The sequence below is a fragment of the Prunus persica genome, chromosome G6 (genome assembly GCF_000346465.2).
Source record: "Prunus persica cultivar Lovell chromosome G6, Prunus_persica_NCBIv2, whole genome shotgun sequence".
Taxonomy (NCBI): domain Eukaryota; kingdom Viridiplantae; phylum Streptophyta; class Magnoliopsida; order Rosales; family Rosaceae; genus Prunus; species Prunus persica.
Genome location: NC_034014.1, coordinates 6,546,247 through 6,574,245, shown reverse-complemented (window position 1 = coordinate 6,574,245; position 27,999 = coordinate 6,546,247). Strand labels below are relative to the sequence as shown.

General features: G+C 37.0%; 2 protein-coding genes and 1 pseudogene across 3 annotated transcripts; all 3 read right to left on the bottom strand.

Annotated features, from left to right (window-relative positions):
* LOC18775555 lies at window positions 611-5,064 on the bottom strand. Its single transcript, XM_007207383.2, has 6 exons — window positions 4,342-5,064; window positions 3,432-3,629; window positions 3,095-3,334; window positions 2,309-2,526; window positions 1,597-1,851; window positions 611-1,190 (listed from the first exon to the last, which is right to left on the bottom strand). Exons 1-6 carry the CDS (start codon window positions 4,772-4,774, stop codon window positions 915-917), a joined length of 1,620 nt encoding a protein of 539 aa, XP_007207445.2. The 5' UTR covers window positions 4,775-5,064; the 3' UTR covers window positions 611-914.
* Window positions 18,183-21,875, bottom strand: LOC18775429. Of its 2 annotated transcripts, XM_020565248.1 has the most exons (4): window positions 20,919-21,875; window positions 19,200-19,972; window positions 18,496-18,640; window positions 18,183-18,462 (listed from the first exon to the last, which is right to left on the bottom strand). In XM_020565248.1, the coding sequence occupies exons 1-4, from the start codon at window positions 21,669-21,671 to the stop codon at window positions 18,412-18,414; spliced, it is 1,722 nt and encodes a 573-aa protein (XP_020420837.1). In that variant the 5' UTR covers window positions 21,672-21,875; the 3' UTR covers window positions 18,183-18,411. The 2 variants fall into 2 exon arrangements, with proteins under 2 accessions (XP_020420837.1, XP_007208678.2); XM_007208616.2 differs by having other exon boundaries at window positions 18,183-18,640.
* LOC18774460 lies at window positions 25,079-25,935 on the bottom strand (annotated as a pseudogene).

Sequence of the window (27,999 nt, the reverse complement as noted above, 5' to 3'; positions counted from 1 at the left end):
AAATTAAAGTTAATAGTAATTGCCCTTGCCCTTGCCCTTGCCCTTGCCCTTACCCTTTGGGGTGGAAACAAAAAAGGTAAGGGCTGCCACTATTCACATGAATAGTGACAAACCTTGCCTTGCCTTTACCTTGTCCTTGCCCTTTGGGGTGGAAGTGCTCTAATGCAAAATTGAAGCTTGAAGGTGAAGAGCCCAGAGGGTTGCGTTGGATCCTAAGGCTTTAGAATGAGTTGATCGACGGTTTAGGGTTGAGGGTGAGGCGTACTTGGCCAAAATAACTCTACTAATTAATTAATTAATTAGTTAGGGTTAAGTTTGCCTAGGTGGCACTTATGTGTTCGTTCTTTGCTGACATGGACAAAATTTTTACCCCATATGGCCAAATAACATAAAAATATATAATGAATTTAAAAGAAACAAAAATAAAAAATACATAAAATTTAAAACGAAATTTCAAAACGATCTAGATGTAGAGAAACTCGACTTGACTAAATGCACGGTCTTCAAACGTAAAGGCTCACAAATTGTCAAGCCCATTATGACCAAAATAACCCAAATATGATTAGTTGGGTCACATAAGAGAAGTTATTTCTTTGCGTGAAGTTCAATCACCAAACTCAATCAATAATTGAAAATCAGAATGATTGGATTTCTTTGTATATTATTGTTCTGGACAACACTTACTCCAAAGGTCATACTCCACCTGGGAACCCCTATAACAGCTCAAAACTTTTTTTGTTTTATTTTGTTTTGAGATAAACAGCTCAAAACTTTAAACAAGAGAACTAACATGATGTTTAACTTTTCTTTCTTCTTTTTTTTTTTTTTTCCCTTTCTTTGTTTTTTTCCACGCTACGAGTAACGTAGCGACCTATGGTATATACATTGTACCTCTGACGTAAACTTAGAATAAATCATGTCTCGGCCTGTGCCGGAACAGAATCACCAAGTGCTACTTCTTTCTGTTCTTCAGTATTACCTTCAAGAGTACTTTGATCCACTTCTATTGTAATGTCCAGTGCCCCTTGGGGTGTTCCAAAGAGTGTAGTGAATATCTGTCGATGGCATTCATCACAGAAGTAGATATAGGTGAAATGGCCCTCATATGGGAGCTTATGTACTGCAACTCCTGGTAAAATCCGGTGCACGAAATCAGTCATTGACGGTGGGACCACCTTATCATCCATCCCCTGTCAAACATTGGAGGAAAATGGTCTTAATTACTATCTGATTTCACAGAAAATTGATACCTCAGATAAGCAATAATAAGGGCCTCTGTGTAATTTGACTGAAGCCATTTACTGCTTTGAGATTCATTGTGGTTACAAGGAAACTATCTCCAGCAATCTGTCTAAGAGTATGTTAGCAGAAATCTGTTCTTGACAAACTTAGCGAAAGTTGTCTTGTAGTGTAACGTTTTAAATTAGCATGAGGGGAAGAAACTCAATCAGAATAATCCCTGTCAAATGGCTGATTTGGTTTTTCTACAATTCTACTCAACATTTAACCTGGTCTTCTTGCAAAATATTGCTAGTATCTTAGCAGTAAATAATTGATTAGCTGAAACAAAAATGTTACAATGGAGATGCTTCTGACCTGCCATATGTGTATTGGGCCAAGGAAGCCAATGTATTCCTCCTGAGCTGCGCTGAGCACAAACTTAAGCCAATTGAGCACGCCTTTCCCCTGTTGTTTCTTCTGCAATTTGAGGTCTGCAAGGCTGAAACCCCAGTTCGACACTTGCAAAACAGCTTCCTCCACGAACGGTTTCACATTTCCCTGCCTAATTGATTCTTCCAAATCCCTTTGCCAGAACTCTTCATAGATTGGGTCCTCAATTAAAGCTTTGTCCTGGAGAATCTCAGCAACAACAAAAACATTCAATGAGAATTCATACAGGTAAGGTTAAATAATAGTCTCGTTGTGATCATTCAATGATTCCTAAAGTAAAACACAGAGAAACGAGAGCCAAACTATGGAATTAGAATGACATGCAAACCAAGCTTCTAACAAATTATCTATGCATTATATTCCAGATCTACCAGGAGAAGATGTTTTAAAAAAAATTGGATGAACAACTGTAGATGAACTTTGGTACATTTTTAGAATACTGCACTGCGACGTGTCAGAGATCAACCTTGATATTATTTCTTCATTGTTACAATTTAAGAACTCCAAGATCAGATTACGTGTCCATATACGTAGTTACATATAAGAGGAACTTATGAGTTGGTGTAATAATTTAAAATCTAGTTGCCAAATTTCCAAATGTTCCCATCTGTAAACAGAATGATGATAATGTCCTCACCCTCCTTCCCAGTGACAATGACAGCCATTTATCAATTTGGCCATGCTTTCCAGATAAGAAGCTTCTGTGATAGAAGTACGAAAGAAATCTAGGAAACCTCCTAGCTAAAAAGTACAAAAATTTTCTGCTTCGCGCCCACTTCTCCCAGGTTCTACGTCTCTCTTCCCTAGTCATGATTGAATCATATGGATTAACCATTGGAGCAAACATGGCAGCACCTGCAAGTTAGACCGCTATGGATCATGAAAAAATGCTTTTGGACAAAATACAGCAGAGATCCTAATTTCCTCCAAAATATTTTATTCATTACAGTACATGAGAGGCATCAAAATTTTGTTACCAGATAAAATTCTAAATGATCATAAAATCTTGTAGAACACACCTATAAGTTTAATCAACATAAAATATCAGTTTAATCAAAGATTTATCATCCATATAGGAATTGGCTTCTTGCCAGATCAGGCTATTAGATGTTAATGTTGGTTACAAAAACCTAGCAACATCTCACCCAGGTAAACGTAGAAATCTTCAAGCTATTACTTCTTGCATGAAAATCATAAATTTCAGGCTACATTGCAAAAAACTCAAGGTCATTACCATAATAAATAGTACTTGAGATGAGACTACCAGCACAGATATTCCTTCGAAGCGATGACACTCGAAGAATCAAAGTACAGTGTGCCCATATTTTTACCTCTTCTTTGCTAATTTTTTTGTGCAAACATTTGCAATACTTGGAAAAAAGTGTTGTCATAGAAACATTCTATAGAAGAGAGACATTGATACCTGCAAGTCTATCAGGAATGTATCTGAGTGCTGCCCAGGCATGCATGCTTCCGCTCGAGTATCCCACAACCCAAAACTTGTCATTAATACCAACAGCATCAGCTAAGAGCAACATATCCATTGCAGAAGATTCGAGATTTCTGTTGGGATGAGGATCACTTTCTCCAAAACCAGGAAGATCATATGACAATAAGCGAATGCCAAACTCTTCCAATAGAGAAGCCTTAAGTCCAGGTATTCCTAATTTTCAAAAGAATGATACGAACAAAACTAAGAAAGTGCATTGTGCATTAAACAAAAAGGGTAGTGAAGCAGATAAACATCTAAAATATAGGACCTGCAAGCCGGGATGATAGGAAAGAATGTGGAGCAATGATTGAAAATCTAGCTCTGTCTGCTGGAACACCTTGCTCCTTGTATGCTATGTATCTTCCATCTGGAAGCATTATGCGAGCAGCACTGGGAGGATGAATGTATATCTTCTTTATCTCAGGCGTGGGAGTGGAAACAGTACTTTCGCTATTCACATACAATGCTGGAAATTTGTAAACCCATGTCAGCAAGATGCATACTTATTTTAAAGACCCAATTATACTTGGGAAATAAAACACAACAATAAACAAAAAAGATCTCATGAATAATCTGACTAACAGGAGCACGAATTCTACATGTAAGAATGGTGAAAATGAAATTTCAAGTTTCAAATGTTAAAATTAAAATATTTGTACTAAAGTTAATTGCGGTGTATGATAAATTTTGACCACTGTGAGACCAGATATGTTGTATGAAGCTTTTTCCAGAACACTTCCAAGATTTCCAAAATATTATGTTCGGTTGTCAAGAAATGAATTAGATCATGTAGTTTTCAAGGATCCATTTGTAAGCTAAAACAAGTCCAGAAAACTGAATAAATAAAAATCGTGAACAGTGAAATTTAAAGTCCTATTTCCTTCATTTTCTCATCAACCAAACACAAGAAAACGTTTCGAAAAACATAACAAAAACTTGAGTCACACCTCTTCTGCTGAAACATTTTAATGTCCCAAAAATTTTCATATTTACCAAAATTTCAAAACGCATAACAAGCATAACCTATAAATAAATAAATAAATAAACTATTAGTCCTGAAGTTTCTCAGCAACCAAACAGAGCATAAATTATAAACAACCGCAAAAGCTCGTTTCTTTCCGCCCACATTTTCTCACCAACCAAACACAACACATCAAACCACACACACTCTCACGCACCTGCAAAAGCAAGAAACGAGACGAACACAATCACAGACCAAGCATGAAGCGGCTCCTTATCCTCAGGCAAATACTCGTTGATGAACCTCAATTTCCCGCGAAGCCGCGTTACTATCTTCCCCAAGTACGAGTCCCTGACCTTCCCGAAGCTTCTGACCAATACAGAGTCGCGATTCCCTAGGCTCTGCCGCACTATATCCCTGCACCCTTTCCCGAACTCCACGGCCATCTCCGCCGCCGCTTTTGAAAACTCCCGCACAAGCCCTCCCACCGTCTCCGGCGGCACCGGCTGGCTCGCATTGGCGCCCACAACCCCCGGAACAACGCCGTACGCTGCTCTCTCCGTGTTGCTGTTGGCGTTTAGAAGATCGTCGGGTCGCCATGGCCTGGGCCGACCCGCAGAGAACTCGGGTCCAGAATCCGGCCCCGACATAAAGACAGCAATTGTGGCGAACAAAGAAAACGGAAAATTAAGAGTTGAAAAGAGCGTGGAGTGATTTTTATTACATTGAAGAAGAAAAATTTAAGAAAAAGGAAATGTGGGAGAAAATGAGGTCTGGACTAAAAGGTTGACAAAGAAAGAGTGTAAAAAGTTGAGTGAGAAAAAGAGAGAGGTGCCTTTTTGGTTCGTTGCAGTTGCAGTGGAATTTTCATTTTTTATTTTGGCAATAAGGATTTTTTAAAAGAGGATATTTACACAAATATTCAGTAGGGTGTCTGGGGCTTCGATTCCGCATTGACAGAGTTGGAAGAACTCTATCAACTAAACTATATTCCACTCGCAATGAAATTTCCTTTTTAACATAGTTGGAAGAACTCAATCAATTAAACTATACTCCACTTACAATAAAATTTTCTTTTTAAATACAGAAAAGAGAAATACAAATACAAAACCTCCTCTATAGAAATATAAGCACTATTATTAATAAAGAGATTAATCGAAATTATGACCTCGAGTCAAAAGATAAATGCTCAAGCCCTTTAACTAGAAGCTTCTTGCTAGGTAAATGTTGTTATAACCACTACAAAACTTGAAGAAGAAAAAAATATTTATTCTCCATCTTTTTTTTTTTTTTTGGTTTATTTTAATTTTTTATTACTTGTTTTTGGATCGCGTGGGATCTGGTGTCGTGGGCAGTGGAGTATGGGAATTTGTGGTGGGACAGGGGACTGGGTGTGGAGGATGAGATCGACGGTGGAGATTAACCCACGTCGAGATGACAGTACGTCAACGGTAGAAGTGGCGGTTGTTGCGCAGTAACGACCTTCGTTCTCTCTCTCTCGTTCTTCTTTTAGTGCCAGCGCCCGCCACGTCATTGAAAAGATTAAAAAAGGATATAAACTTTTTGTTTTTTCGTATTTTTTTCTTCTTTGTTTCTGGTGAGTTTATTCCGTGACTTGTGCCTAATAATTAACCTTTTTTCTTCTTTGTTTTTTTGTTTTATGGAATGTTATGTGCTAATGAATAATTGAAAATAGAGGAGGGGTACCAAAAAGTAAGACGACGACATTTTGGTGCACACAGGCTGAGACACCACAGATTAATTAGATAATGTTCCAACAAAAGATTAGAGTTTAGATAAGATAATAACCGTTAGGGGTGGGCACGGTTCGGTTTGGATCGGTTTTTGCCTCAAATTAGAACCGATCCGGTACTATTCATCCGATTTGGTTCGGTTCGGTTTTAATAAAAAAAATTTCAAAAACTGTCCGGTTCGGTTTGAACCGGTTTCGGTCCGGTTTCGGTTCCGGTTCGGTTTTGAACCGGATTATAAAAATTATTTTTTAAAATTATTTTTTAATACAATTCTCAACTGAAATATTATTTTTTTTACTTGAAAATTAACAAATTATTCAATTTCATATAAAAAATAAATATTAAAGTGAGAAAAGAGAGATATTTTGACATTGAACTTGGATAAATATTAAGTTTTTTTAGTGAAATTAAAAATATAGCATTAAATATAAATATATATTGAAATTATATATTTTTTTTAGTTTCACCGGTTCGGTTCGGCCCGGTTCGGTTTTTGAAGACATGAAACCGGATCCGGAACCGGTCCAAACCGGTCCGGTTCGGTTTTTGACCGGTTTTTGACTTTTTGGTCAACTCGATTTTTTTCCGATTTGGTTCGGTGCGGTTCGGTTCGGATTTCCGGTTCGCCGGTTTGAGTGCCCACCCCTAATAACCGTATGTCACATTGTTTGATTAAAAATACCTATATTTTTTAAAAGAACTTGTAACTTATGTGGTTAATCTGTCATCTCTTCTCTCGCTCGCTCGAAGTGCTTTGTTCAAATTTGAATTTTAATATCGCTTGTATTAACGGAAAAAAAGTCACATTATTTGTAATAACAATTATATAGTGCCTATTATTTATCATCATAATATGGTTTACTGTTCCTTTATTAGGGTATAAATGCTAAGTTTACTCTTCTTCAATAATATGGTACATGGAGCCAGCCACCTCATTCTTTTATATTTTTGCAAAGTGATAAAAGACTCTAGTCCATACATAGGTGTAAATTTTGACATGGTGTTTGAAAAACAGCTACCATTTTTGTTTTATTTTACGATGAATGACGTGAAGGAATTGAATTTAGAACATTTTCCATTGTCAGAAAAGAAAAGAAAAAAATAAGCACCATTAAGAATTTATTCCATCCTCTCCATTTTTTGAATAGAAAAAAAAAAAATTTTAACCATACCAGCAGTCACCCATGAGCATCTAAATCTAACAATCAGAGGATAAGATAGAGAATGAAAATGTCAACTCTAACCCTTGGTTTCTTCCTACCAACTACTTGTTTTTAGAGGTTCCTCCTAATTATAAGTCCTTAACAAAAGGTAATTGTATTTGGAAGCCTGCAGTACTTAGATTTAAACATTGAGGTTCCTATCAACGAGCTCTAGTCTAGTAAAAAATAATCTTGACTTGCAGATTAGTAGTCTTAAGTTCGAAACTTGAAGACAATAATGTGTGTGTGAGACCCCTCACTAGAAAGTCAACAATTGTGTGCAACACTTGATGCAATAGGGACAAAAAAGAAATGTTAATTCTATGTCCCAAAACCACGTAGATGGTTGGTATTTACAAATTACGACTGTGAGCAAGATTTGCCATACTCTTAGAATCGTAGGGGCTTGAAGAGAATGAAAATATCACAAGTGTTAGTAGCACATGACACGATTACAAGACTTGTGACCGATTTCAATAGGGCCCACAGAGTATGGTGGTGTAGTGGTCCCACTGATTTTGGTGGTGGTTTGGTGGTCCTCACTCCTACTATATTTATAATTGAACACCTACAGCCATAGGCCAATTCAGCTCATATGTTATGCATTATTAGAATGCATAGCTTGGTTGGTTGCTCTGTCTATTTAAATGTATTTTACTTCATTTGAGCCACATGGATACGGAAATTAGGGCACACCAATCAACCGAAAACCGGCCAACTCGGCTTTAACCCGACTGGCCAAAACTAGTAAGATTAGTTCAATTCACAATTTCATAAATTTTAACTCGTCAGTTCACCAAATTGGACCGATCAAACAAAAAATATGAAATAATACAGGTGTTGATGCGCTAAGGGGATTCAAACCCTTGACTTCCAATACCCAATTATACCACTTTACCACTAGCGGAAGTGGCACTCTTGCCTAAATCATGTACAATGATGGTATATTATCTTGTTAGAAGAATAAAAAATGTTATAAAAATGTGAGTGTTATAATATTTTTTATTCTTGTCCTCGTTGGGGGATTATGTAACAACTCGGTCCTTAAATAATATTTAATTATTAGTTTATTAGAGCGGAAAACAATTTTGCCCTTAGAATGGTTTATGAGAGAAAAGTTGACTTTTCGCTCGAGAAGGAATTTGAGGATTTCAATTGTACCGTTGCATAGAGCACGTCGAGATGAGTCCGTAGACACGTAGTAGGCTCAAATCGGAGTTGTAACGAAGAAGATATGGTCTACAGAAGTCCAGTGGCATAATCATAAATTTTTCAAAGTTCAGATTTCTTAAACCCAGATTTTTCTTCTCCTTTGCGAATATCATGAACAACCATTTTCAAACTCAGTTTTCTCCTCTGTCCAGCCACCAAATCGAGTGCCACAACTTGCAAACTCTTCATCTCTCTCTCCTCTTTCCATACATAGCCATATCTAGCCATGATTCTAAGCGATTAAACCAGAAAATTGATCGAAAACAGATTCCAAAGTGGAATTTGGGTCGGGTCTTGTCAGACTATTCCCCATTCCCCGCCCGAATCCTCGATATTTTTTTTACTAAAATATATATATATATATATCATACATTTTAACATTAATTTTCATATTAATTTCTCATTCAACACATCCAAATTAACTATAAAGTTCAACTCAACTATTCAAAATCACTTAAATATGAAATTCCAAAGAAGATTAGCAAGAATTAGGAGAGGGAGGTTAACTTAAGAGTTAAATATAAATATTATAATTATATATATTTATTTATTTAAATATAAACATATATATTTTCGGGTCGGGTTTAGGGATAGGGACGCCAATACCAATCCCTCTCCATACCCATCGGGGATTTTTCAAGTTCGAGGATTTCCGTACCCGATACCCATTTGGCCTTAAAATCTCCCCCTGTTAGGAACAGGGACCCGCCCCCAAGGGAATTTTTGCCATCCCTACACTCGTAAGGCATGTTAGTTCCTGTACTCTCTATTTTTGCAATTAGATACCCTGGTCTTTTTAATTTGTTGCAATGTAATTCCATCATTAGGGTTTCCATCAGATATCCTTTTAATTGCCTACGTGAAATTTATGAGTCCCACATTTTTATTTTTTGGTTTTCGTTTAAGTGTAATAAGATATTCATAGAATATTTAAAAATCAATTAAAAATAAACAAAAAACAAAAAACAAAAAAAAAAACCCTTCAACCCCAAGCCACCCCTTTCCCCGACCCCAATCCTTTGCCCCAAACCACTACTTAGATTCATCCCAACTCAGAGCCTTGACACCACCACTGCCTCCACCATTGTCCAAATTCATCCCCAAAAATCAAGCACCTTAACACAAACTCCACCACAAAAATCAAGCTCAACCATAACATACCCACAAACACAATCAACAAAACACACAAGCCATTTCCATAATTCGCTCTGTTCCTCTTCCCAGAAGCCAAAGTTGGTATCTTTTCCTCATCTCCCAAGAACATAGACATGAGCGAAACCCTATCTCCCAAAGCGTGCTGGATTCAAAAGACGTCGTATTTGTGAGCCATGAGAAGGTGAACTTCCCACATGGGTTTCTCGGTGCTTAGCCTAGAGTTGGTGGAAAGTGATAACAAAGTTCAATGAAGACGTAGGAAGAAACTTTGAGAAGAAGCTTGCAATTTCTTTTATTAATTTTCTCTCATTTTTCAATCTGCTTTACAATGAACAGTATCTAATATTTATATGACAGAAGCACTTAGCTTCTCAGCTACGACTTAACAAACATGTGAACCCACGTGAACTTCTAACTAACTAAACAATTCAGCATGCCATGTCAGCATTATATACATGTCTTTTGCCAATCATCCCCCCTCAATCGCAGTGGTGGCTGGACCAACACTAAGATTGTGACAGTGTTTCAAAAACAATGGACTATGCAGGCCCTTTGTGAAAATGTCGGCAACTTGGTCTTCAGTATTGACATATCGAACCACCAAATCATGACGCTGAACCCGTTCTCTGATAAAGTGAAAATCAAGTTCTAAATGCTTTATGCGAGAGTGCAAAACTGGATTACTACTTAAGGCCAATGCTGATAAATTGTCACTATGTAAGACTGGAGCTTCAGGAATAACAATATGTAAGTCTTGAAGAAAATATCTGATCCAAGAGATATCAGCAGCATAGTTGGCAAGAGCTCGATACTCTACCTCTGTAGAACTACGAGAGACAGAAGATTGCTTACGAGAGGACCAAGAGATAGGATTCTGTCCAAGAAATACAACATACCCTGTAGTAGAGCGACGAGTATTGGGATCCCCAGCCCAATCTACGTCACTATAGCCAACCAAAACAGAAGAACCATATGTAAATGTCAAACCATAAGATAAAGTGCCTTGCACATATCTCAGTATATGCTTAACTAAAGTCATATGAATATCAGTGGGAGCAGTCATAAACTGGCATACGGTGTTCACAGCATATGCCAGATCTGGGCGTGTGAATGTGAGGTATTGAAGAGCTCCAACCAAGCTGCGAAACATTGTAGGATCAGGAAGTAATGTACCATCAGTTGTCAGAACATGACAATGAGGTTTACAAGGTGTAATTGATGGTTTACATGTTTCCATGCCAGCTCTCTTAAGTAAATCACGAGCATATTTAGCTTGGTTGACAAACAAATCACCATTGGACTGATAAGAAACCTCCAAGCCCAAGAAATAAGTAAGCTGGCCAATATCTTTCATATCAAACACTTGTCCCAAATCATCAATCACATATTGCACTAGGGTAGAACTTGACCCAGTGATGATAATGTCATCCACATACAGCAAAAGAATAACCACATTAGGACCATCATGCTTCACAAAGAGACTAGGATCGGAGTGTGAAGAAACAAAGCCCAAAGCTGGAAGATATCCAGTGAACTTGGCATTCCAAGCACATGGTGCCTGTTTAAGACCGTAAAGAGACTTTCGTAGCCGACATACATAATCTGGATAATGATCATCAATGAATCCCAAAGGCTGTTTCATGTACACTTCCTCCTGTAGGTCACCATGAAGAAAGGCGTTTTTAACGTCCAATTGGCGCAAACACCATTTATGAGTTGCAGCCAAACTTAAAATCAATCGAACTGTGGTATGACGAACTACATGACTAAAGGTTTCGTCAAAATCTATACCTTGTTTTTGACTAAAACCTTGTGCAACTAAACGAGCTCTATATCGAGCAATACGTCCATCAGCATGTCTTTTAATTTTGTAAATCCAACGACAACCAACAATATTCTTATCAGAGGGTGGAGGAACTAAATCCCATGTACCTTGAGTTTGTAATGCTTGAATTTCCTCTGTCATAGCCTGCTGCCACTCAGACTTTGTACTAGCTTCACGAAAAGTATGAGGCTCATCAAGAGCAGTAATTGTAGATAAACAAGTGGAAAAACATTGAAAATCACCAAAATCTTTCTTCTTGCTAATACCACTTTTAAGACGAGTTTGCATAGAATGACCATGCTGTGGAATGGAAATATGAGAAGAAGAACTAGAGGCATCTGTGACAGAGAGAGGAAGCAAAACCTGTAATTGAGCAGGATCCAAAATAGGTTGCATAGTCTGAGCAGAACCTAAGACCTCTTGAGCCTCAGATGTAGATACTGAAGAAGATGAATTCTCATTTGAACATGGGAGAGGAGAGTGATCAGACTCTATGGGAGTAACATATCTATAAGGCAATGAAACTGCTATAGCTGAAGGAGACAAGTGTGTCATGACAGAAGAAGATTGGGTTGAGGATACTGAATAATTCTTCATTGGAAACTGAGTTTCATCATAAATCACATGTCTTGAAATAACCACTTTATGAGTGTCAGGATGAAAACAAATAACACCCTTATAACCAAGAGAGTATCCAAGGAACACATGCTCTGCTGATCGTGGCTCTAACTTGTGAGAATTATAGGGTCGAAGAAGTGGATATACTGCAGATCCAAAAACTTTTAATGATTGAAGCTCAGGATTATGACCAAACAATTTGAAGTATGAAGATGTCATTTGAAGAAGCTGACAAGGCATATGATTTATGAGAAAGGCAGCATGAGCTGCAGCATAGTACCAAAACTTGTCATTCAAGGCAGCAGTAGCAAGTAATGTAATTGTGGTTTCAATAATATGCCTATTCTTCCTCTCAGCAATCCCATTTTGCTGAGGGGTATAAGGACATGAAATCTGATGGAGAATTCCCTTAAAAGCCAAGAAATCTTTAAATGCTTTACTATTATACTCCCCACCACCATCAGATTGAAAATATTGCACAGAAGCTTGAAAGTGCTTAGTAATATACGCATGAAATTTCACAAATGTAGGAAAAACCTCAGATTTATTGATTAATGGAAAAATCCAGAGGAATCGAGTACAGTCATCGATGATTGACACATAATATCTATATCCACCAAATGCTACAGAGGAGGAAGGACCCCATACATCAGAGTGTAATCGCTGAAAAGGTAATGAAAAATGAGACTGGGAACTAGCAAAAGGAAGTCGGTGCATTTTACCACTCAAACAAAAACTACATACACTCTGAGAGGAATCTGAAACACTAGAAATTTGAGACTGTTTCAACATCTGAGTAAGAACTTCGTTGGACACATGACCAAATCTTTGATGCCAAAGAACTGAAGATACTGGTTTCCCAAGTAAAGCTGTTGGAGTAGAGGCAATCCCTTCAACTACAATTGGTGAAGACTTGGTATTAGACCTTATTGACAAATCACCCAGAGCTTGAGGAATTGGATACAGACCCTTGTTACTGCGACCCTTGTACAGCAGAACCTTCGTTGCTTTGTCCTGCACATAGATATATGAGTCATCAAAAATCACCCAGCATTTATTATCCTTACACAACTGGTAAATGGATAACAAGCTGGCAGCCAACTGAGGCACATGATAAACTTGATTAAGGCGAAGAGAACCAGAAATACTAGGAATGGAAGCACTGCCAACATGAGCAATGCACAGACCTTCGCCATTCCCAACAGTTATTTTCTCATCAGCGGTATAAGGAGCAACTTGAGCCAACTAAGTCACATTATTGGTCATATGATGAGATGCACCACTGTCGGCGATCCAAAACTCATCAGCAAAAAATGAAGGAGAGGTTTGAGCTGTCATTGCATGGAGCTGAGCAGGAGGTGCAATGCCTTGATAGGAAAAGTTAGCTCTATGGTAGCAATTCAAGGCTGTGTGACCTTTCTTTCCACAAATCTGGCATTCCACAACAGGATTAGGCACAGAAGAATTGTCAGGAACTCGATAGAAGCAGTTTGGAGCAGTATGGCCTCGTTTGTTGCAAATTTGGCACTCAGGAATTACTTGAGACCTTTGAACAGAGGAACCAAAAGAAGGACGGTTTGCCAAGTAGTCATTAACTGCAGTCTCATAGTCAAAATGGGATGCAGTGGTGATGGGGTTGGTGACGATGATGACGTGGCGGTCGAGGTTGAAGTGTAGGGTTTTGTGGGAGTGCTCGAAGCCATGCGAGTTGCAGACCATGAGGCTTGTCAGCTGCCACTAAAGCCATGATAGAGAAAGAGAGAGAGATAAATATGAGGGATTTGGGGTCAGGGAAGGAGTGGCTTGGGGCTAATGGGGTTTTTATTTATTTATAATTGATTTTTAAATATTCTATGAATATTTTATTACAATTAAATAAAAATAAATAAAAATTGTGGGATCCATAAATGCCACGTAGGCAACTAATGGGAGATCTGACGAAAACCTTAACATCATAAATACATTGCAACAAATTGAAAAGACCGAGGTATCTAATTTCAAAAATCGAGAGGACATGGACTAACATGCCTTACGAGTACAACCACAGGGTACTAAACTGTCATTCCCTACAATATAACCCTAAAACATCTTTTTTATTTTTCAGTCGCCGACAACCTCCATTTTTTTCTCATTCTTCTTCGTTTTCCTCTTCTTCTCTTGTTTTTCTTTGTTTTCTTATTTCTCCTTCTTTTTCTTTCTTCTTCTTCTCTCATTCTGCAACTATTTTTCTCTTTTTAATTTCTTGTAGAAACCAAGTCGAAACGTAACGGATAATAGGTGCACCAAACCACGACAAAACAAAGGGCTGAGGCTTGACTTCGGCATTAGAAAACACCAAACTAGAGTGCTGGATTCGGTACACAATTCTGACATCTCAATCTGGTTCGGCTCGGGCGCCCAACTCTATAACCACTCATAAAATTCCCTAACATGTGAGACACAATCTAATAGAATTTTGAGGTACATAACTTTCCTTTGTTGAGCTCTTATGTGTGTGGGATTGCTATTGCTTGCTAGATTTTTTAGAGTAAGAATATATAAAGCATTTTTCTAGATAACTTTCATCTCCTAAGCTAAAAAACTCCAGTCTTTTTTCTTAGTGAATGAGAAATGAAAAAGCAGCTGAAAAGTTTCAAGAATGGTATCTTCCATTATTGATCTCATGATCAGGTGCAGAGGAGGCAGCTTTGACTAGAGATGCATGATAGGGACGCTTCGCAGTTGGTTGTACTAGTGATGGGGAATTGGGTTTTTCGGAAGGCAGCATACAACTTTCCTTAAAAGAAGAGAAAGTTGAGGAAAACGAGGAAGGGTTAGTCTTCAATTTGCTATGCTTTTGCTGCGTAGTCGTACCATGACCAATCATCACATTCACAAACGTCATCGTTTTCAATGGTTTGCATGACTGGTATGAGAGAATGCTCTCAACCCATGCTTTGGTGGTACAGGAGAAACACATGTTGAATTTGAATGAGATAGAAGAAAGTAAGCAAGCGAAGTATAAACTAAGAAATATAGAAACCCTAACCCTAACGGCGTATAGAGAGTGAATGCAAGCGAAGTGACGTAAGTTAATGAGAAATAGAAACCAAAATGAATCCTTGAGAGAGAGAGAGAGAGAGAGAGAGAGAGAGAGAGAGAATCCTTAGTTGATTAGGAAACCTAAATGAATTATAACTATTTGCGTAAACTCTAACCTGCTATAAACCCAAGCAAACAAGCAACTAGAAAAAACTTCCAACCGTTAAAACCCCATTTCAATTTCGGAATCGAAGTCGAAGGAGGAGCATCATTGGGGATACTTCTGAGTCAACTGTACTTGCGGTGGTTGAATTGTGTATTTCGGAAGGCAGCATACAACTTTGAGAAAGTTGAGGAAGAAAAGGAAGGATTAGTCTTGTTGTAACGAGCGTTGAAAGACTCTTTCCTTGGTTTACACAGCCCATAACCCATTGTAACATACATCATCGTTTACATAGCCCATAACCCATTGTAACGAGCGTTCAAAGAAAATGAAAACAACCCCTACCATCGCACTGACACCATCATCTAACTGCCCTCCCTCTCTGTCTTTCCATTACTCGATGTTCATTCAAATGTCTCAGTAAGTTAATATTTCAATTTGATAATGATTAAAGCCTCTTTGTTTAAATATAGACCCATTTGCAATGATTAGAGATCTTGCAGGTGCTTCCATGGGTTAACGAAAAGTTGCAGTTTTAGGGAGAGAAACGAAGGGCCGACGGAGTGACCAAATTCGTAATAATATCTTCATGTCTAACACATACAACGTGATTGAAACACTTGCTAATATGGGTTTGATGCTTGCAGGATTGGGCAAATTGCTATGCACATGATTAACAAATTGAAATGGGATTTGGGTCTTCTTCATGGTGTTGTTTGTTGAAGAAAGGAGCTTGGCACAATTGGGGGGAAGAGCAATGATGGGATGTGATCTGATTGCAAAAATACAAAAAACAGAGGAATGAAATAAGAGGATAAGGGCGGCAGCCATGGGAGGCAGAAGGGCGGGACGGCAGTAAGATTGAGGGCCAGTGATTGTTGCTGGAACATTTTCTCTTTTATTTCCTTTAATATTTTTAATTTAAAGGGTAAAATTGGAGTTTCAAATACAGCTGGAACAAAAAGTTCAATTTCTTATAAAAATAATGCACATGACAAATTTTGAATGGAAGTATCACCAGCTGATGTGGTGATACCGTACTATTCTATAATTTCTCCAAATATAGAGACTAATGTAGAAGAAGAGAGTAAACTGAAAAAAAGAGTGAAGTGAGGAGGAGCTCCAAATTGTCTTAATTTTGATGTTAGATAACTACGTTATTATAATGGCCTTTTGTGACTAGTTTTTATTGGCCATTTGTGGCCAGTGGCTTTATGCCTGAATTATGAATGTAATCCCAAAATTTCTCAAAACAACAATTTGAATGTTCAAGTACTCATCCCACGCAACCTAAACAAACAAAATCAGACCTTGGATAGAATCTACAGTAGAAATGAGAGGATCTGGTTGTGCTTACCATGGCAAGTCCATAGTCGATCATTTCTTAGGCACTGTCGAATGGGTCATATAGCCAAGAACAAGGATGATTTCAAATTGATGCACAGAAGGTGCCAATTTGTGAACAGCCGTAATTGACTATTGGTTGGGCGAGGTGGAATGGCACAAGGATCCCTCAGCTAAGACAATCATTGTGCAGTCATTCCATGACATACATAAGTATCTGGAGGGGTATGAGATGGAATGACCACAATGTGGATAAAGAGTACACACGCATAAAAAAAACGTGACTTCTTACTTTTTAATGTGCGGGTTACTCCAAAAAATAAGTACGTATTTATCTGAAGTAAATTTAGGTTTTAGCTACAAAAAAACTCGCTTTTGGAAAAAGCCAAAGCTTTTTTAAAAAAGACAAAAAAACTTTTCAACTATCAAATCAAAGACATGCAAATATAAAGGATTCCTTAGGAAATTCAAAAATAAATAAGGGCAATTTTGTCCATTTAGGCTTCTTTTAAAAAATTTCTCTTCTTTGGGCTTTTCTAAAGTCTCCTAACACATGGTTTTAGGAAGACCTCTATGGCTTTAGGACAGCGACTACGTGCCTCTCTTGACATTACATGCCAGATATTCCTAACCTTTTTCATACGTATTTATTGTATTAGTTATTGTGTATAATTGATGTGTTTAGGGTATGATTTATTTAATTGATTTTATATGAATATTATGAGTATAATTATTGAATTTTTCCAACAATCTAAAGCAGTATATTGCATCTAGTTAGTTGCAGAAAAAACTTTGTGAGATTATCTGTTTGTGTTTGCATTTGTTTCTATGTACCTGAATAAGAATCAATTGAATATCTCATTGTTGAAATAATGTCGCTTAATTGAAATTACAGTATACATATAGAACTGTATTTAATAAACTTGACTGAAATGTCGTGTTATTGGTTGGTTGCATCATTTCGTGTTTTAAATGTAGTACAATAAAATTGCATTTTTTATGTTGTGTTTGATTATTGAAAGGTGTCTGTAATTTTATTAGACATCACATGTTTGTTTTTATATGTAGAAGTCCAAAATGTATTTTTAAAATCGTAATATATTTTTTGAAATGGGTTTGTGAAGTTGTATTACTTTCATACGACTATTTGTAAATGATACGATAATGCTATATTTAAATAAACAGAGACTTAATTTGGCCCATTACGATTTGTTTACCTGTGTGCATCGGTATTGTTGTAGGAAAGAACTTCGTAACAGTCTGAGTTTGTTTCCATGTATTTGCGGTATTTTACGCTGACCTTCTTAGATACATTGGTATTTTACGCTGACCTTCTTAGATACATTAATATGGATTCCACTCTGACCTTCGACTATGTGGGCTGGTGAGTCAGCGCTGACGTTAGCAACCTTCGAGTAATGGTCCAGTCCAGAATTGTCCGTGGACTTACCCGGGCTGATAGGTCGCATGCCTTGCTCGGGCTGCCTTTTGCGCGCTGGAGGTCCAAAACGGGCCTTGGGGTCTTATTGCCATGGCTGGGGGGCTGCCCTGCACTTGCTCTAAGGAAGAACTCTTTACTTTTTATTATAGCTCAATCACAAAGTGATATGCATCTTGAATCCAAAAATGATTGAGTTGGGTAGGGTTGGTGGGGTTAAGTTGACCTAATACTAAACAGGTCAAATATTATAAACCGCTATGTATGATCCAACTCAATTCGTGCCTACCCCTAAGCAACAACTACTTTCCTACGAGAAAAATAAAGGAAAGGAATTCCAACGATTTGGTTGTTCAATTGAAAGCATACCACATGGTGTCAAGGGGGATACCCCCAAAAATAAAAGAGGAATGCAAAACTAATGTGCCAAAAGTTAACAAAAAGGCTGGGCAATATTTTAACTTAGCATCTGACGTTGTGGTCCTTAAACACAAAAGATCACTCTAATTGCCTAAATCTTTAGTTGTTGTCTAACAAGAGTCTTGGTAATCCCGATCATTGTCGTCGTCGTACTTGTCGTGGCTGTTCGCGTATAATGGGCTGGGCCTGTCGTGGCTGTTCGCGTATAATGGGCTGTGCCTGTCGTGGCTGTTCGCGTATAATGGGCTGTGCTTGTCGTGGCTGTTCGCGTATAATGTTACGCTCATCCCAGATTCGGCAAGAACATGTTGCTTTCTTGTTCTTCCACTCAGCTCCACAGGTATAACAAAACTCATAACCACATCTACAAAGACAATGCACGCATACAGACAAACCACAAGGATTGGTATACGGAAAAAAAAAACAGCAGCACCCAGAAAAGAACAATTAAAACTAGTTCTTTTGGTGGGTAAAAGAATAGAAAAGGTGGTCTGCAACTAGTAAAGGCAATACACCAATACCATAACTATCTGAGGGGACAGTGTAAGGCCCTACCATGATATCTATTTATAGATGACTAGGATCTCATCCAATGTTTGCTAACAAAAGCATAAAAGAGAACGCCAATTAGATCATCATGCAGAGATTGACTCTTTTGGTGGTTTGATGGCCCATTGGCAATGTGGTTTTCAATCATAAGAACTCAGAGGAACTTGAGACCCAACACTATACCTAGCCATATCCACTTGTACTCAACTTGCTACCAAGTAGATCATATTGAGTTCACTAGCTGTATAATTTGTTTTATCTTTTGCTTGTTTCATCCCTCTCAAAAAATTGCTAATTTGATCTAAAGATGACAAAATCAACAGAACAAGGACCAAAAGACAAGTCAAATAGGATGGAGGAGTGGGGAGTAATACCTGCAAGTTATGTGGTAACAACCTTCGGCAAGTTCAACCATATGGTTGCACTTTACGCACTGACGCCAGAGTTTCTTTGTAGCCAGCGAGTTGAGCAATTGGTCTTCTCGGTGGGGATAGGGATGTGATCTTTTATAATCATAGCAGGTCATATTGAAGTGCCAAGGGACCTTGCAATTGATACAAAAATAGTAATGACATTTCATGCATCTCCTGGCTCCAGTTTGCTCAGCACGGACAAAAGTAGTTTTGGTATATTCTAAGACCTCCTTTTTAGACATTAATGCAGAACACCTGGGATTTGGGCAATAAACTTTGTCTGTAACCGGAATAGAAGATTCCTTGATTCTTTGGCTTATGGCCTCAACTAGTTTAGGTGCCAAGAATTTTGCACAGCTATCAATATTCACCTCATTTTTACAGCCTTCATGAGGGCACTCTGCCCCCATCCCATTAAGAAACTTTACTTCCACATGCTGTTTCATACAGGAACAGCAATACCTGTGTAGACAGCCATCGATTGAAAACATTTCTGCAACATCAGTTTCTTCAAAGCAAATTACACAAGTCTCCTTCAAACTCTTTCCATTGCTAGAGTCTGCACGCCAGGTGATCTGAGAAACTATAGCCTCTCTAGCAACTTTAAGTGCAAACTTAATGTCAGTACGTGTTACAAGAGAAGGGCTGCAATATTCAAATTTTCTTTGTAGAAGAGCCACTTGATTGACTAATGTTGCAACCTTGCTGTTTCCAGGACGCACTCTGTTTGTGACCTGTATTTAAAAGATGTCAATCATCTACATAAGTGGCACGAAATGGAATTTTCTGTTATGCCCCCGTATTTTATTTCATAAACATGAATAGTGATGAGAGCAGCAAACTTGTTAAGACATGAATTATACTATCAATAAGGAGGAAAATAAATTAAAAATAACAGAACTTGGGTTTTCTCCTTCGGAATAGAAAAAAATACATATTTATCCTGTAATACAACCAACAAAGTTTGACAGAACACATCACCAAAAAATAATTAACAAATTTCTAACAACAACAAAATAGTATAACTGCATGACCGAATCATTGCTGAACCCAAAATTTGCCCAAAATTGGCTTTGTCACACAAATGCAGCAAGCTCAGCAAATGTTTAACACAACAGACTAAAAGAAGGATAGGTCTAACAAGATAACTGTTAATTCTCCCAAATACCAAGTTGTTTGGGATTATTCCTTGCAGCTTCTGCACGAAGCTAAATTAACACACTCCAAAACACTGTCACAAATGACATGACATACACTTGTTAGATTGCACTTCGACCAATTAACCCAACCCAAACACTGAACCAAAAACCAAAACAGCAACTCACTCATATTGATGTTTAGTAATTGGCTTTCACACTTCTCATAGTTGCCCACAATCTTCCTGCTCAATCTCCTATAATGTTCTCCCAAACAAACCCACATATAGTAAGCCCCAAAATTTCTATCCCACTTCCAAAATTGTCAAATGCACAATCTTTTTCTTTTCCTCTGTTTCAGAAGACACCCAATAGTTCATACAGCCAAAGATTTCAAATTTGCAATGCAACAAACAATGCACACCAGTCAACAGTCAACTCTACTACCATTAACATAAACACAAACTCCCACCCAATTAAAAAGTGAATTTGAGAATAAACAAAAGAAGACCAATAAAAGCGAGTGTTTAACGCTAAAACTCACATATTGGTAAAGCATGTAGTCATCACAGTAAAAGGTCACAGATTTCAAGTCCAAGGTGAGAGCTTTGTTAAGCCCTTCAATAATGGCCTCAAGCTCCGCAGCCTCATTGCTCAACACCACACCATCAGCCACCGCCTCTAGATTCTTCCTCGCCTCGAATATCAGATTGTCTCTCGGGTCACAAATCGCGACACCTGCCCCAGCAACCACCACCTTCATATCCCTAACCCTCTCCTCGCTCACCAAACCCTTGCAATACAACCTCAAATTCTCAGTCTCCACCGCCGCAGCTTTTGTCGACGACGACGACGACGATTCGTCCGCAGAGTACGGACGCTCGTAATAGTCGCCGTGCTTGGCCCAGTAGTCGTCTGGCACGTCGCAGAGGTCGGCGGCGAACTTCTGATCGTGAATTCGACGGTTGAGATCTTCCTTCGTCTTCATCATCTCCGAAACGGTGCGCTCGTGGTCCTCCCACTCCTGCGCGAATCTCTCAACGTCCTCGAGCATGAGCGTGGCGGCGAGGTCTAAAATGGCGTCGTGGGGCGGCGAAGGAGGCGGAGAGTTGCGCGAACTCGAACTCGAACTCGAGGCCAACGAGGGATTGAGAGCGAGAGAGGCGGACATGGCCTCCTGCATTTGGAGCTTGAAGGCCATGTCGAGGTCGGAGTCTAGAGTTTTGGCGGCCATAAGGTCTCTGCGTTGTTCGGAGAGAATGGTGTGGAGGTCGTCTGGGTCAGTACGATCATCCATGATTGGTCTGTGCGGAGGACGCAGAGTGGGTTGGTTTGGAGGAAGCAGAGTGGGTCTTCTGAGTCAGTACGACTATTGTTAACGTTTTGCTCCCCTTTTTGAAGAGCCAAAGCGTCAAGAAAGGGCAAAAGGAGGGGACACTTGTTACACAAGGTAAAAACCAGGGAACCAGAAGATTTTCGAAATTGATGAGAGTCTGCAGAACATTACATTACATATAAAAATTGGGAAAAGGTTGTTATAGAATGTTACAAACTGGAAAGTCAATTTTTTATTAAAATAATTTATTAAAAAGACCATAAAAATTTAATAGAATGTTATCAACTGGCTTTTAAAAAAAGTTGATATAGATCCAAATTTCTATTGAGGAGTTGAGTTTAATCCTCAAATTTAGTGACTTTGATATAAGTTCTTTGATTTTTGTGTCACATAGAATTACATTTTTTTTTATAAATATTTTATGATATAATATTTTTATTATTTTATTTTTAAAATCAATTTTTTATTCCAATATTGGCCCTTACGACTTAAATCGGGTAGTAGTCATTTATGTCATATTGCCTATTGCATAGGTATATATATGATTTTTTTCTTTATATTTTCGACAATGTATAATAGTATTTTATGCATCTTTTTTATTTATTTATAGGTAACATACAATTTTATTTTGTCTATTTTTGTATCTGACTTATAGGTAGTCTTTCAATTTATGTTCCTAAATTATAGTTAGTCTTCCAATTTATGTTCCTAACTTATACGTAACATGATTTATCACTAAGTTTTTTTTCATTACTAATAATAACATTATGTACTTATATGTCTAAGTACATAATTTAATGTTAGTACTTGTCTGATCGACTGGTATAATATGTAGGTCTCTACTTTTTATTAATTAAATTGTATTTTATCCATACATTAGGAGTATTATCAATGAAAGAATTCAAAATTTGAAATTTGAAATTCAATTATAAGGAAATAATGCATTATATTTATATTTTCAATGTGTTTGCCTTATTTATCTCAAGGGGTAAAATCGACACAACAAAAAAAGTAACAAATGTCAAATGACCTACATGTAAAACAAAAAATGCGTAGACTAAAACCTTATGACACCTAATCGTTTTAGACTTAGATCTTAAGAAGCCTTTAATATTTTGATAATCTTATAGATATTTATGTTGCAAAATAAAAGTTTATGAGATTTTATTGCTATTGTTATTGTTTTAAAATTAATTTTGAAACAGCCAACAACTATAAAAGCATTAGCTAGTTGGCTGATATTTTTGGAACCAGCCTCAATTTATTGAGAATTATATCTTTTCACATTCATGGAGAAATTAAACTTGACAATTCTATTTTGTGCTTATGCCTATATATATTTTCAAATTTTCATTACATATTTATGTTGTATTTAATTACCCAGATTGTGCGTGGAAATCATTTTGTGACAGTTTCAGTTTTGAGTAATTGGTTTTATAAGAAGCTTTCCACTGGTATTTAAATGAGACAATTAATATAGTTTTATTATTGATTTTAAGCTGAAGGTTGAATCCAAAAGAATTAGTGTTGCAGCTTCAATTTTTGTCTAAAGCTTCAAATTGATTGCTTCAATTGTTTTGATTTCATTTTACATTGTTGGGCACTACAGATTTGATTTCCAAACTATTCTTGATTGCTACAGCAAGTTAATTTGTTTAACGGTGGCTATGAAGATCAAGATAAGCGATCTCTACCTCCATCGCTCTAAAATGGCAATATGGTATATGACCAGTTAAATTCTACAAAATCCTTTATTTCTTTTACTTTGAATTTTGCAATCTTAAGCTCACTAGTTTGTGACATGAGATTCATACTAATAGTTGTAAATGTATATTTGAGTTTTTGAAAACTATATAAAACGGGAGCTTTCTCTTATGTTGGCCTGTCATTATCTTGGAAAATTAAGTTATGGAGAAAGAAGCAATAATATTCCAAGGAATTTCTTCATGTTTTTACTTGTGATTTAACAAGATTTTATTGTTTTGTAGTTAGGCTAATATGCTGGTGAAGGAATTAATGGAAATTAATGGTGCTTCTCTATTACGTACTTTTGTAAATGTATAATTATATATTTCAGTGAGTTTGAATTAGTGTGCCTTCTTTATTTCGTTGAACTTGACAACCTATATTTAAAACACATTCATATAGAAAAGAACCTTTCATTAATTATTAATATTTTTTATTTTTGTGGTCAGCATTGGAAACATAATGGATTTGCTTTACATATTTTAAATGTGGGGGTGCTTTATATTCATGACCTTGATATTACCTTCAAGCAATTTTTAAATAAGTATTTTTTGGCGAACTTGTTGTTTTGGTGTGAAGTTTTCTTATATTATGAAATTTTATTATGAAACTAATTTTTCTTCATTTTTTTATATGAAAGTGTGTGCAACTAATGATGATTTTGGTATAGAATTTTGGTGGAGATTTTTTATTGTCTTAAAGAGTCATATTGAGAATCGGGAGGATATAGTGACAACTTAGATATGCGATCATAATTTCAGCTATAGTGACAACTTTGAGATGAGATCCACTAATAATTTGTGTGCAATGTTCTAGGAAATATTTCTAATAACATACAAATTTAGAGCGTACTAACGTGGAGAACAAAGACATGACCCACATTATACATGCCTTGCGAAGACTAGTCATGATATGCATGCCCCGTGGAGGAGTCGAAAGGGATGTGCTTAAGCCCATAAGGAAGTCACTTAGGGAGGTAACCCAACTTCTGTATACAGTCCCGCTCACCTAAAGACCTAAAGATGAGGTCTTGTGAAGTCCTATTTAATAAAGGTCATTGAATTAATCCAATGACACATAAGAAAACCCACTCAGACTCGTAGATTGTTTTCGATTGAGCAATTATCTAGTTCATTGATTTCTTGGCTAATGTGGATGAATAAAAAATTCAGAATCAGATGATCTGAGAAAAATGTCATTTCCGTGGCATACTACTCCATGAAAACAGATGAGAAAAAGAGAAACAAAGATTGGATTTTGTTATTGTGGAAATAGTAAGAAAAAAAGGGGTGAAATATTGATTTTGTCGTCCAGTTGGTGATGGATTGATATAAAAAAAAATAAACAAAAATGAAAGCCGCACCAATGAATGAAGATGGAAAAAGAGGTCACAAAACTTTTGTTGCTCTTTGCGAGCAGTACTGTGATAGATAGTTTTACTTGTAGGTTGCCCCGAACGGTACTTCTCAAAAGCCTTGACCAAACCAAAGGGCCATTTCTCGATTTATGCGCGTCATCCTTATCATTCTAATTTTATCGAATCTTTATTTTTAATTAGTAAATTTTTATTAGTGAAAAAAAGATTGAAATTCACGAAATTGAAAATAGATACTGCAGACCAAATTTGTAAAGACCAGCAACTGATTTTTGCTTTATTTATTTAGAATCAAATCAAATAGAAACATTACAATTTATCATAGCCTTAGGTGCAAGCCAAAGCAGCTCTGGCTTGATAGACAAAAGAAAAAAATGCAAAATGAAAGCCACACCAATAAAATGACAGAGAAAGCACATGCAGTATATTTCATTTAAGATTTTAGTTGTAGGCATCTGGGTTGGCCACAAGGTAGTTCTCAATAAGCTTGAACAGACCAGTTGCCTTCTCTTTGCCAGCCTTAACATCCTCTTCCTTGATCTCAACATCACCTGTGGTGTGGTAGTTGCTGCTGCTCTTTATGATGGAACCTCCATCAGCAGATGCCACCAACTTAATCTCATAACTGATTTTCTCAACCTTGTCTGAAAGAGCATCTCCTTCGACCAAACTGTAGCTGTACACAAAGTTATCTTTGTCAAGCCCGTCGATCCGGTGCTTCACATAGCTGTAATGACTTCCTGTAAAATGAGATTATAATTAGAAATTAAGAGATTAATGCTTTCAAGATTTATGATATTAATTAAGCAAACAAGTTAGACTTAGAAGAGGCAATGGCAGAAACCAACCTTCACCAAAGCTAATCTTCTTGATGGTTCCAACACCTCCATCTCCTTCAACAATTTCAGCACTTTTCACTGATTGGGGAGCAATCTTGGGGATGAGGGTGTGTCTGCTTCAAGAACAAGGGCTTTGAACAATCTTGGTGGGGGGATGACTGAGGTGGACTCGTCTGCGTATGTGAAGACACCCATGATGAAGATGATGATTTGAGAGCTTAGAAAATGATCAAAGAAAGAATGAAAGTGTGAAAGGATTAGAGAATTGGCAGGGATGATATTTGATGCTGGAAAATGTGAGAACTGGAGATGCTATTTATAGATTGAGGCTGAAGGTCAGGCTTTGTGAAATCTCAGCTGTATATCAAAGACTTTAGACTTTGAAAATGAAAGTGAAAAGGACTTTAGAATTTTCAATTGAATAAGGATATTATTGAGTCAGCAGTCAGCAGAATCAGCAGCACACCAGTGGTGTTGTATACGACCAATATGATATTTACTAGCCAATCAGAATGGACTGTGTGCGTGGATGTGTTTCAGAACATTCCATTAGAAAATTCCTTGCATAGGTGGCTTTCTTTGACTAAAATATTCAATTCATATCCATGGGGTTTACTTTACACAACAGACACTTCACCCTTAATAACCTATAAATACCGCCTATGGTGCTCACACTTCCTCACACCAATATCAATCATTCTCTTTTAGCTTCCTCCACATTCATTCTTTCTTTGATCATTTTCTAATAAGCTCTTAAATCATCATCATCATCATGGGTGTCTTCACATACGAAACCGAGTTCACCTCTGTCATTGCTCCACCTAGGTTGTTCAAAGCCCTTGTTCTAGATGCTGACAACCTCGTCCCAAAGATTGCTCCACAAGCAGTTAAAAGTGCCGAAATTGTTGAAGGAGATGGAGGTGTTGGAACCATCAAGAAGACTAGCTTTGGGGAAGGTTTGTTTACTATCCATCTCAATTCCAATAAACAATAATGAAGCAACAAAATCTGAAATTTAAATATAATAGAAATTAAGATTGAATATTAATCAAACAGTTGGTGGACAGACAATAACTTAAAGAAACAAACGTGCCAAGTTTATGACAAAATATCTAACTTTAATTTTGTCTTAAAACAACGGTTACAAAATCTGATGCACTTAATTAATTTTTAAAACTGATTTTATTAAGATTTTGAAATTTGTTTGAGGTTGGTAACTGAGCAATCAAACACAAGCAAAACTGAAACGAGTAACTAAACTTTTCCAACAGTGGTACTTAAGGTTTTGAATAATAACTTTAATAAGTTTTTTTTAAAAAAACAAAGGTGCACACCAATTAGGATAGAGGTTTAATATTGGTAAAAAGGTTTTCTTTAAACAAATACGGTAAGAATAATTTTAACATACAAAGGCTTTAGATTGTTATTAAAAATTGTGGTTTTTTCCCTTTTTATAAAATTCTTATTCAAAACTTTTAGTTATAAATAATATATAAAATAAATATTAAACAGTAAAGTAAAATAAAGAGCCAAGTAAACAAATAAATAAAACAAGTTAAGATTAAGAAAGCAAGCCTGGTATAGTGAAAGCACCTCAAAGACGTTGTCCTAAAGCCTTTGTAGCCTCCCTACGTGCAGGTAATGACGGTCTACAAGACTCCAAGATACGACCCCAATACGCAGGCTTAAGATCCGCTATGAGCACGTTCACAGTCGGATAGAAAACTCCAAGCCACAGAACCGTTGCCCAAAAATAATATAGAAAGTATGGAATATGTGAAAGTATAAGAATAGAGAAATCTGATTGTAGTATTTGAAATGTGAAGGAGGAGTGGCCTTTTATAGGCATCCAAAACTCGTAACCTCCAAACACATTTAACCATAAAAGTTGGTGGCAATGAATAGAAAATAAAAACTGAAAATTAAACAATTTGTAACTCCTATAATAAATAAAAGAAACCAACCAAAAATTAAAACAGAAAATAAAACGTTTTAAAATTTAAAATCCTTTCAAATAATAACAATCCCCCACAAAGGGTTTTAAAATTTTAAAATTGTAAAATATAAAGAAAATATACATATGGGCAACATAATACTATGCAATAGGTGTAGGTGCCTTCCGGGCTTGAACCTTCACTTAGTGATGATAGTTTCCATTTGAGGAACCTGAGTGTACACAGTATTGAACTCGGCACCTTTGACCAAACTTCAACATATCCCACACATAGTATTGGTTGAGGCTTGGAAGCGGGGTAGCGCTATTTATGGCCATGCGCTAATCTTGATTCTCATGAGAGTTGCTAGAGAATAGCCCAATTCTCACAGTCGC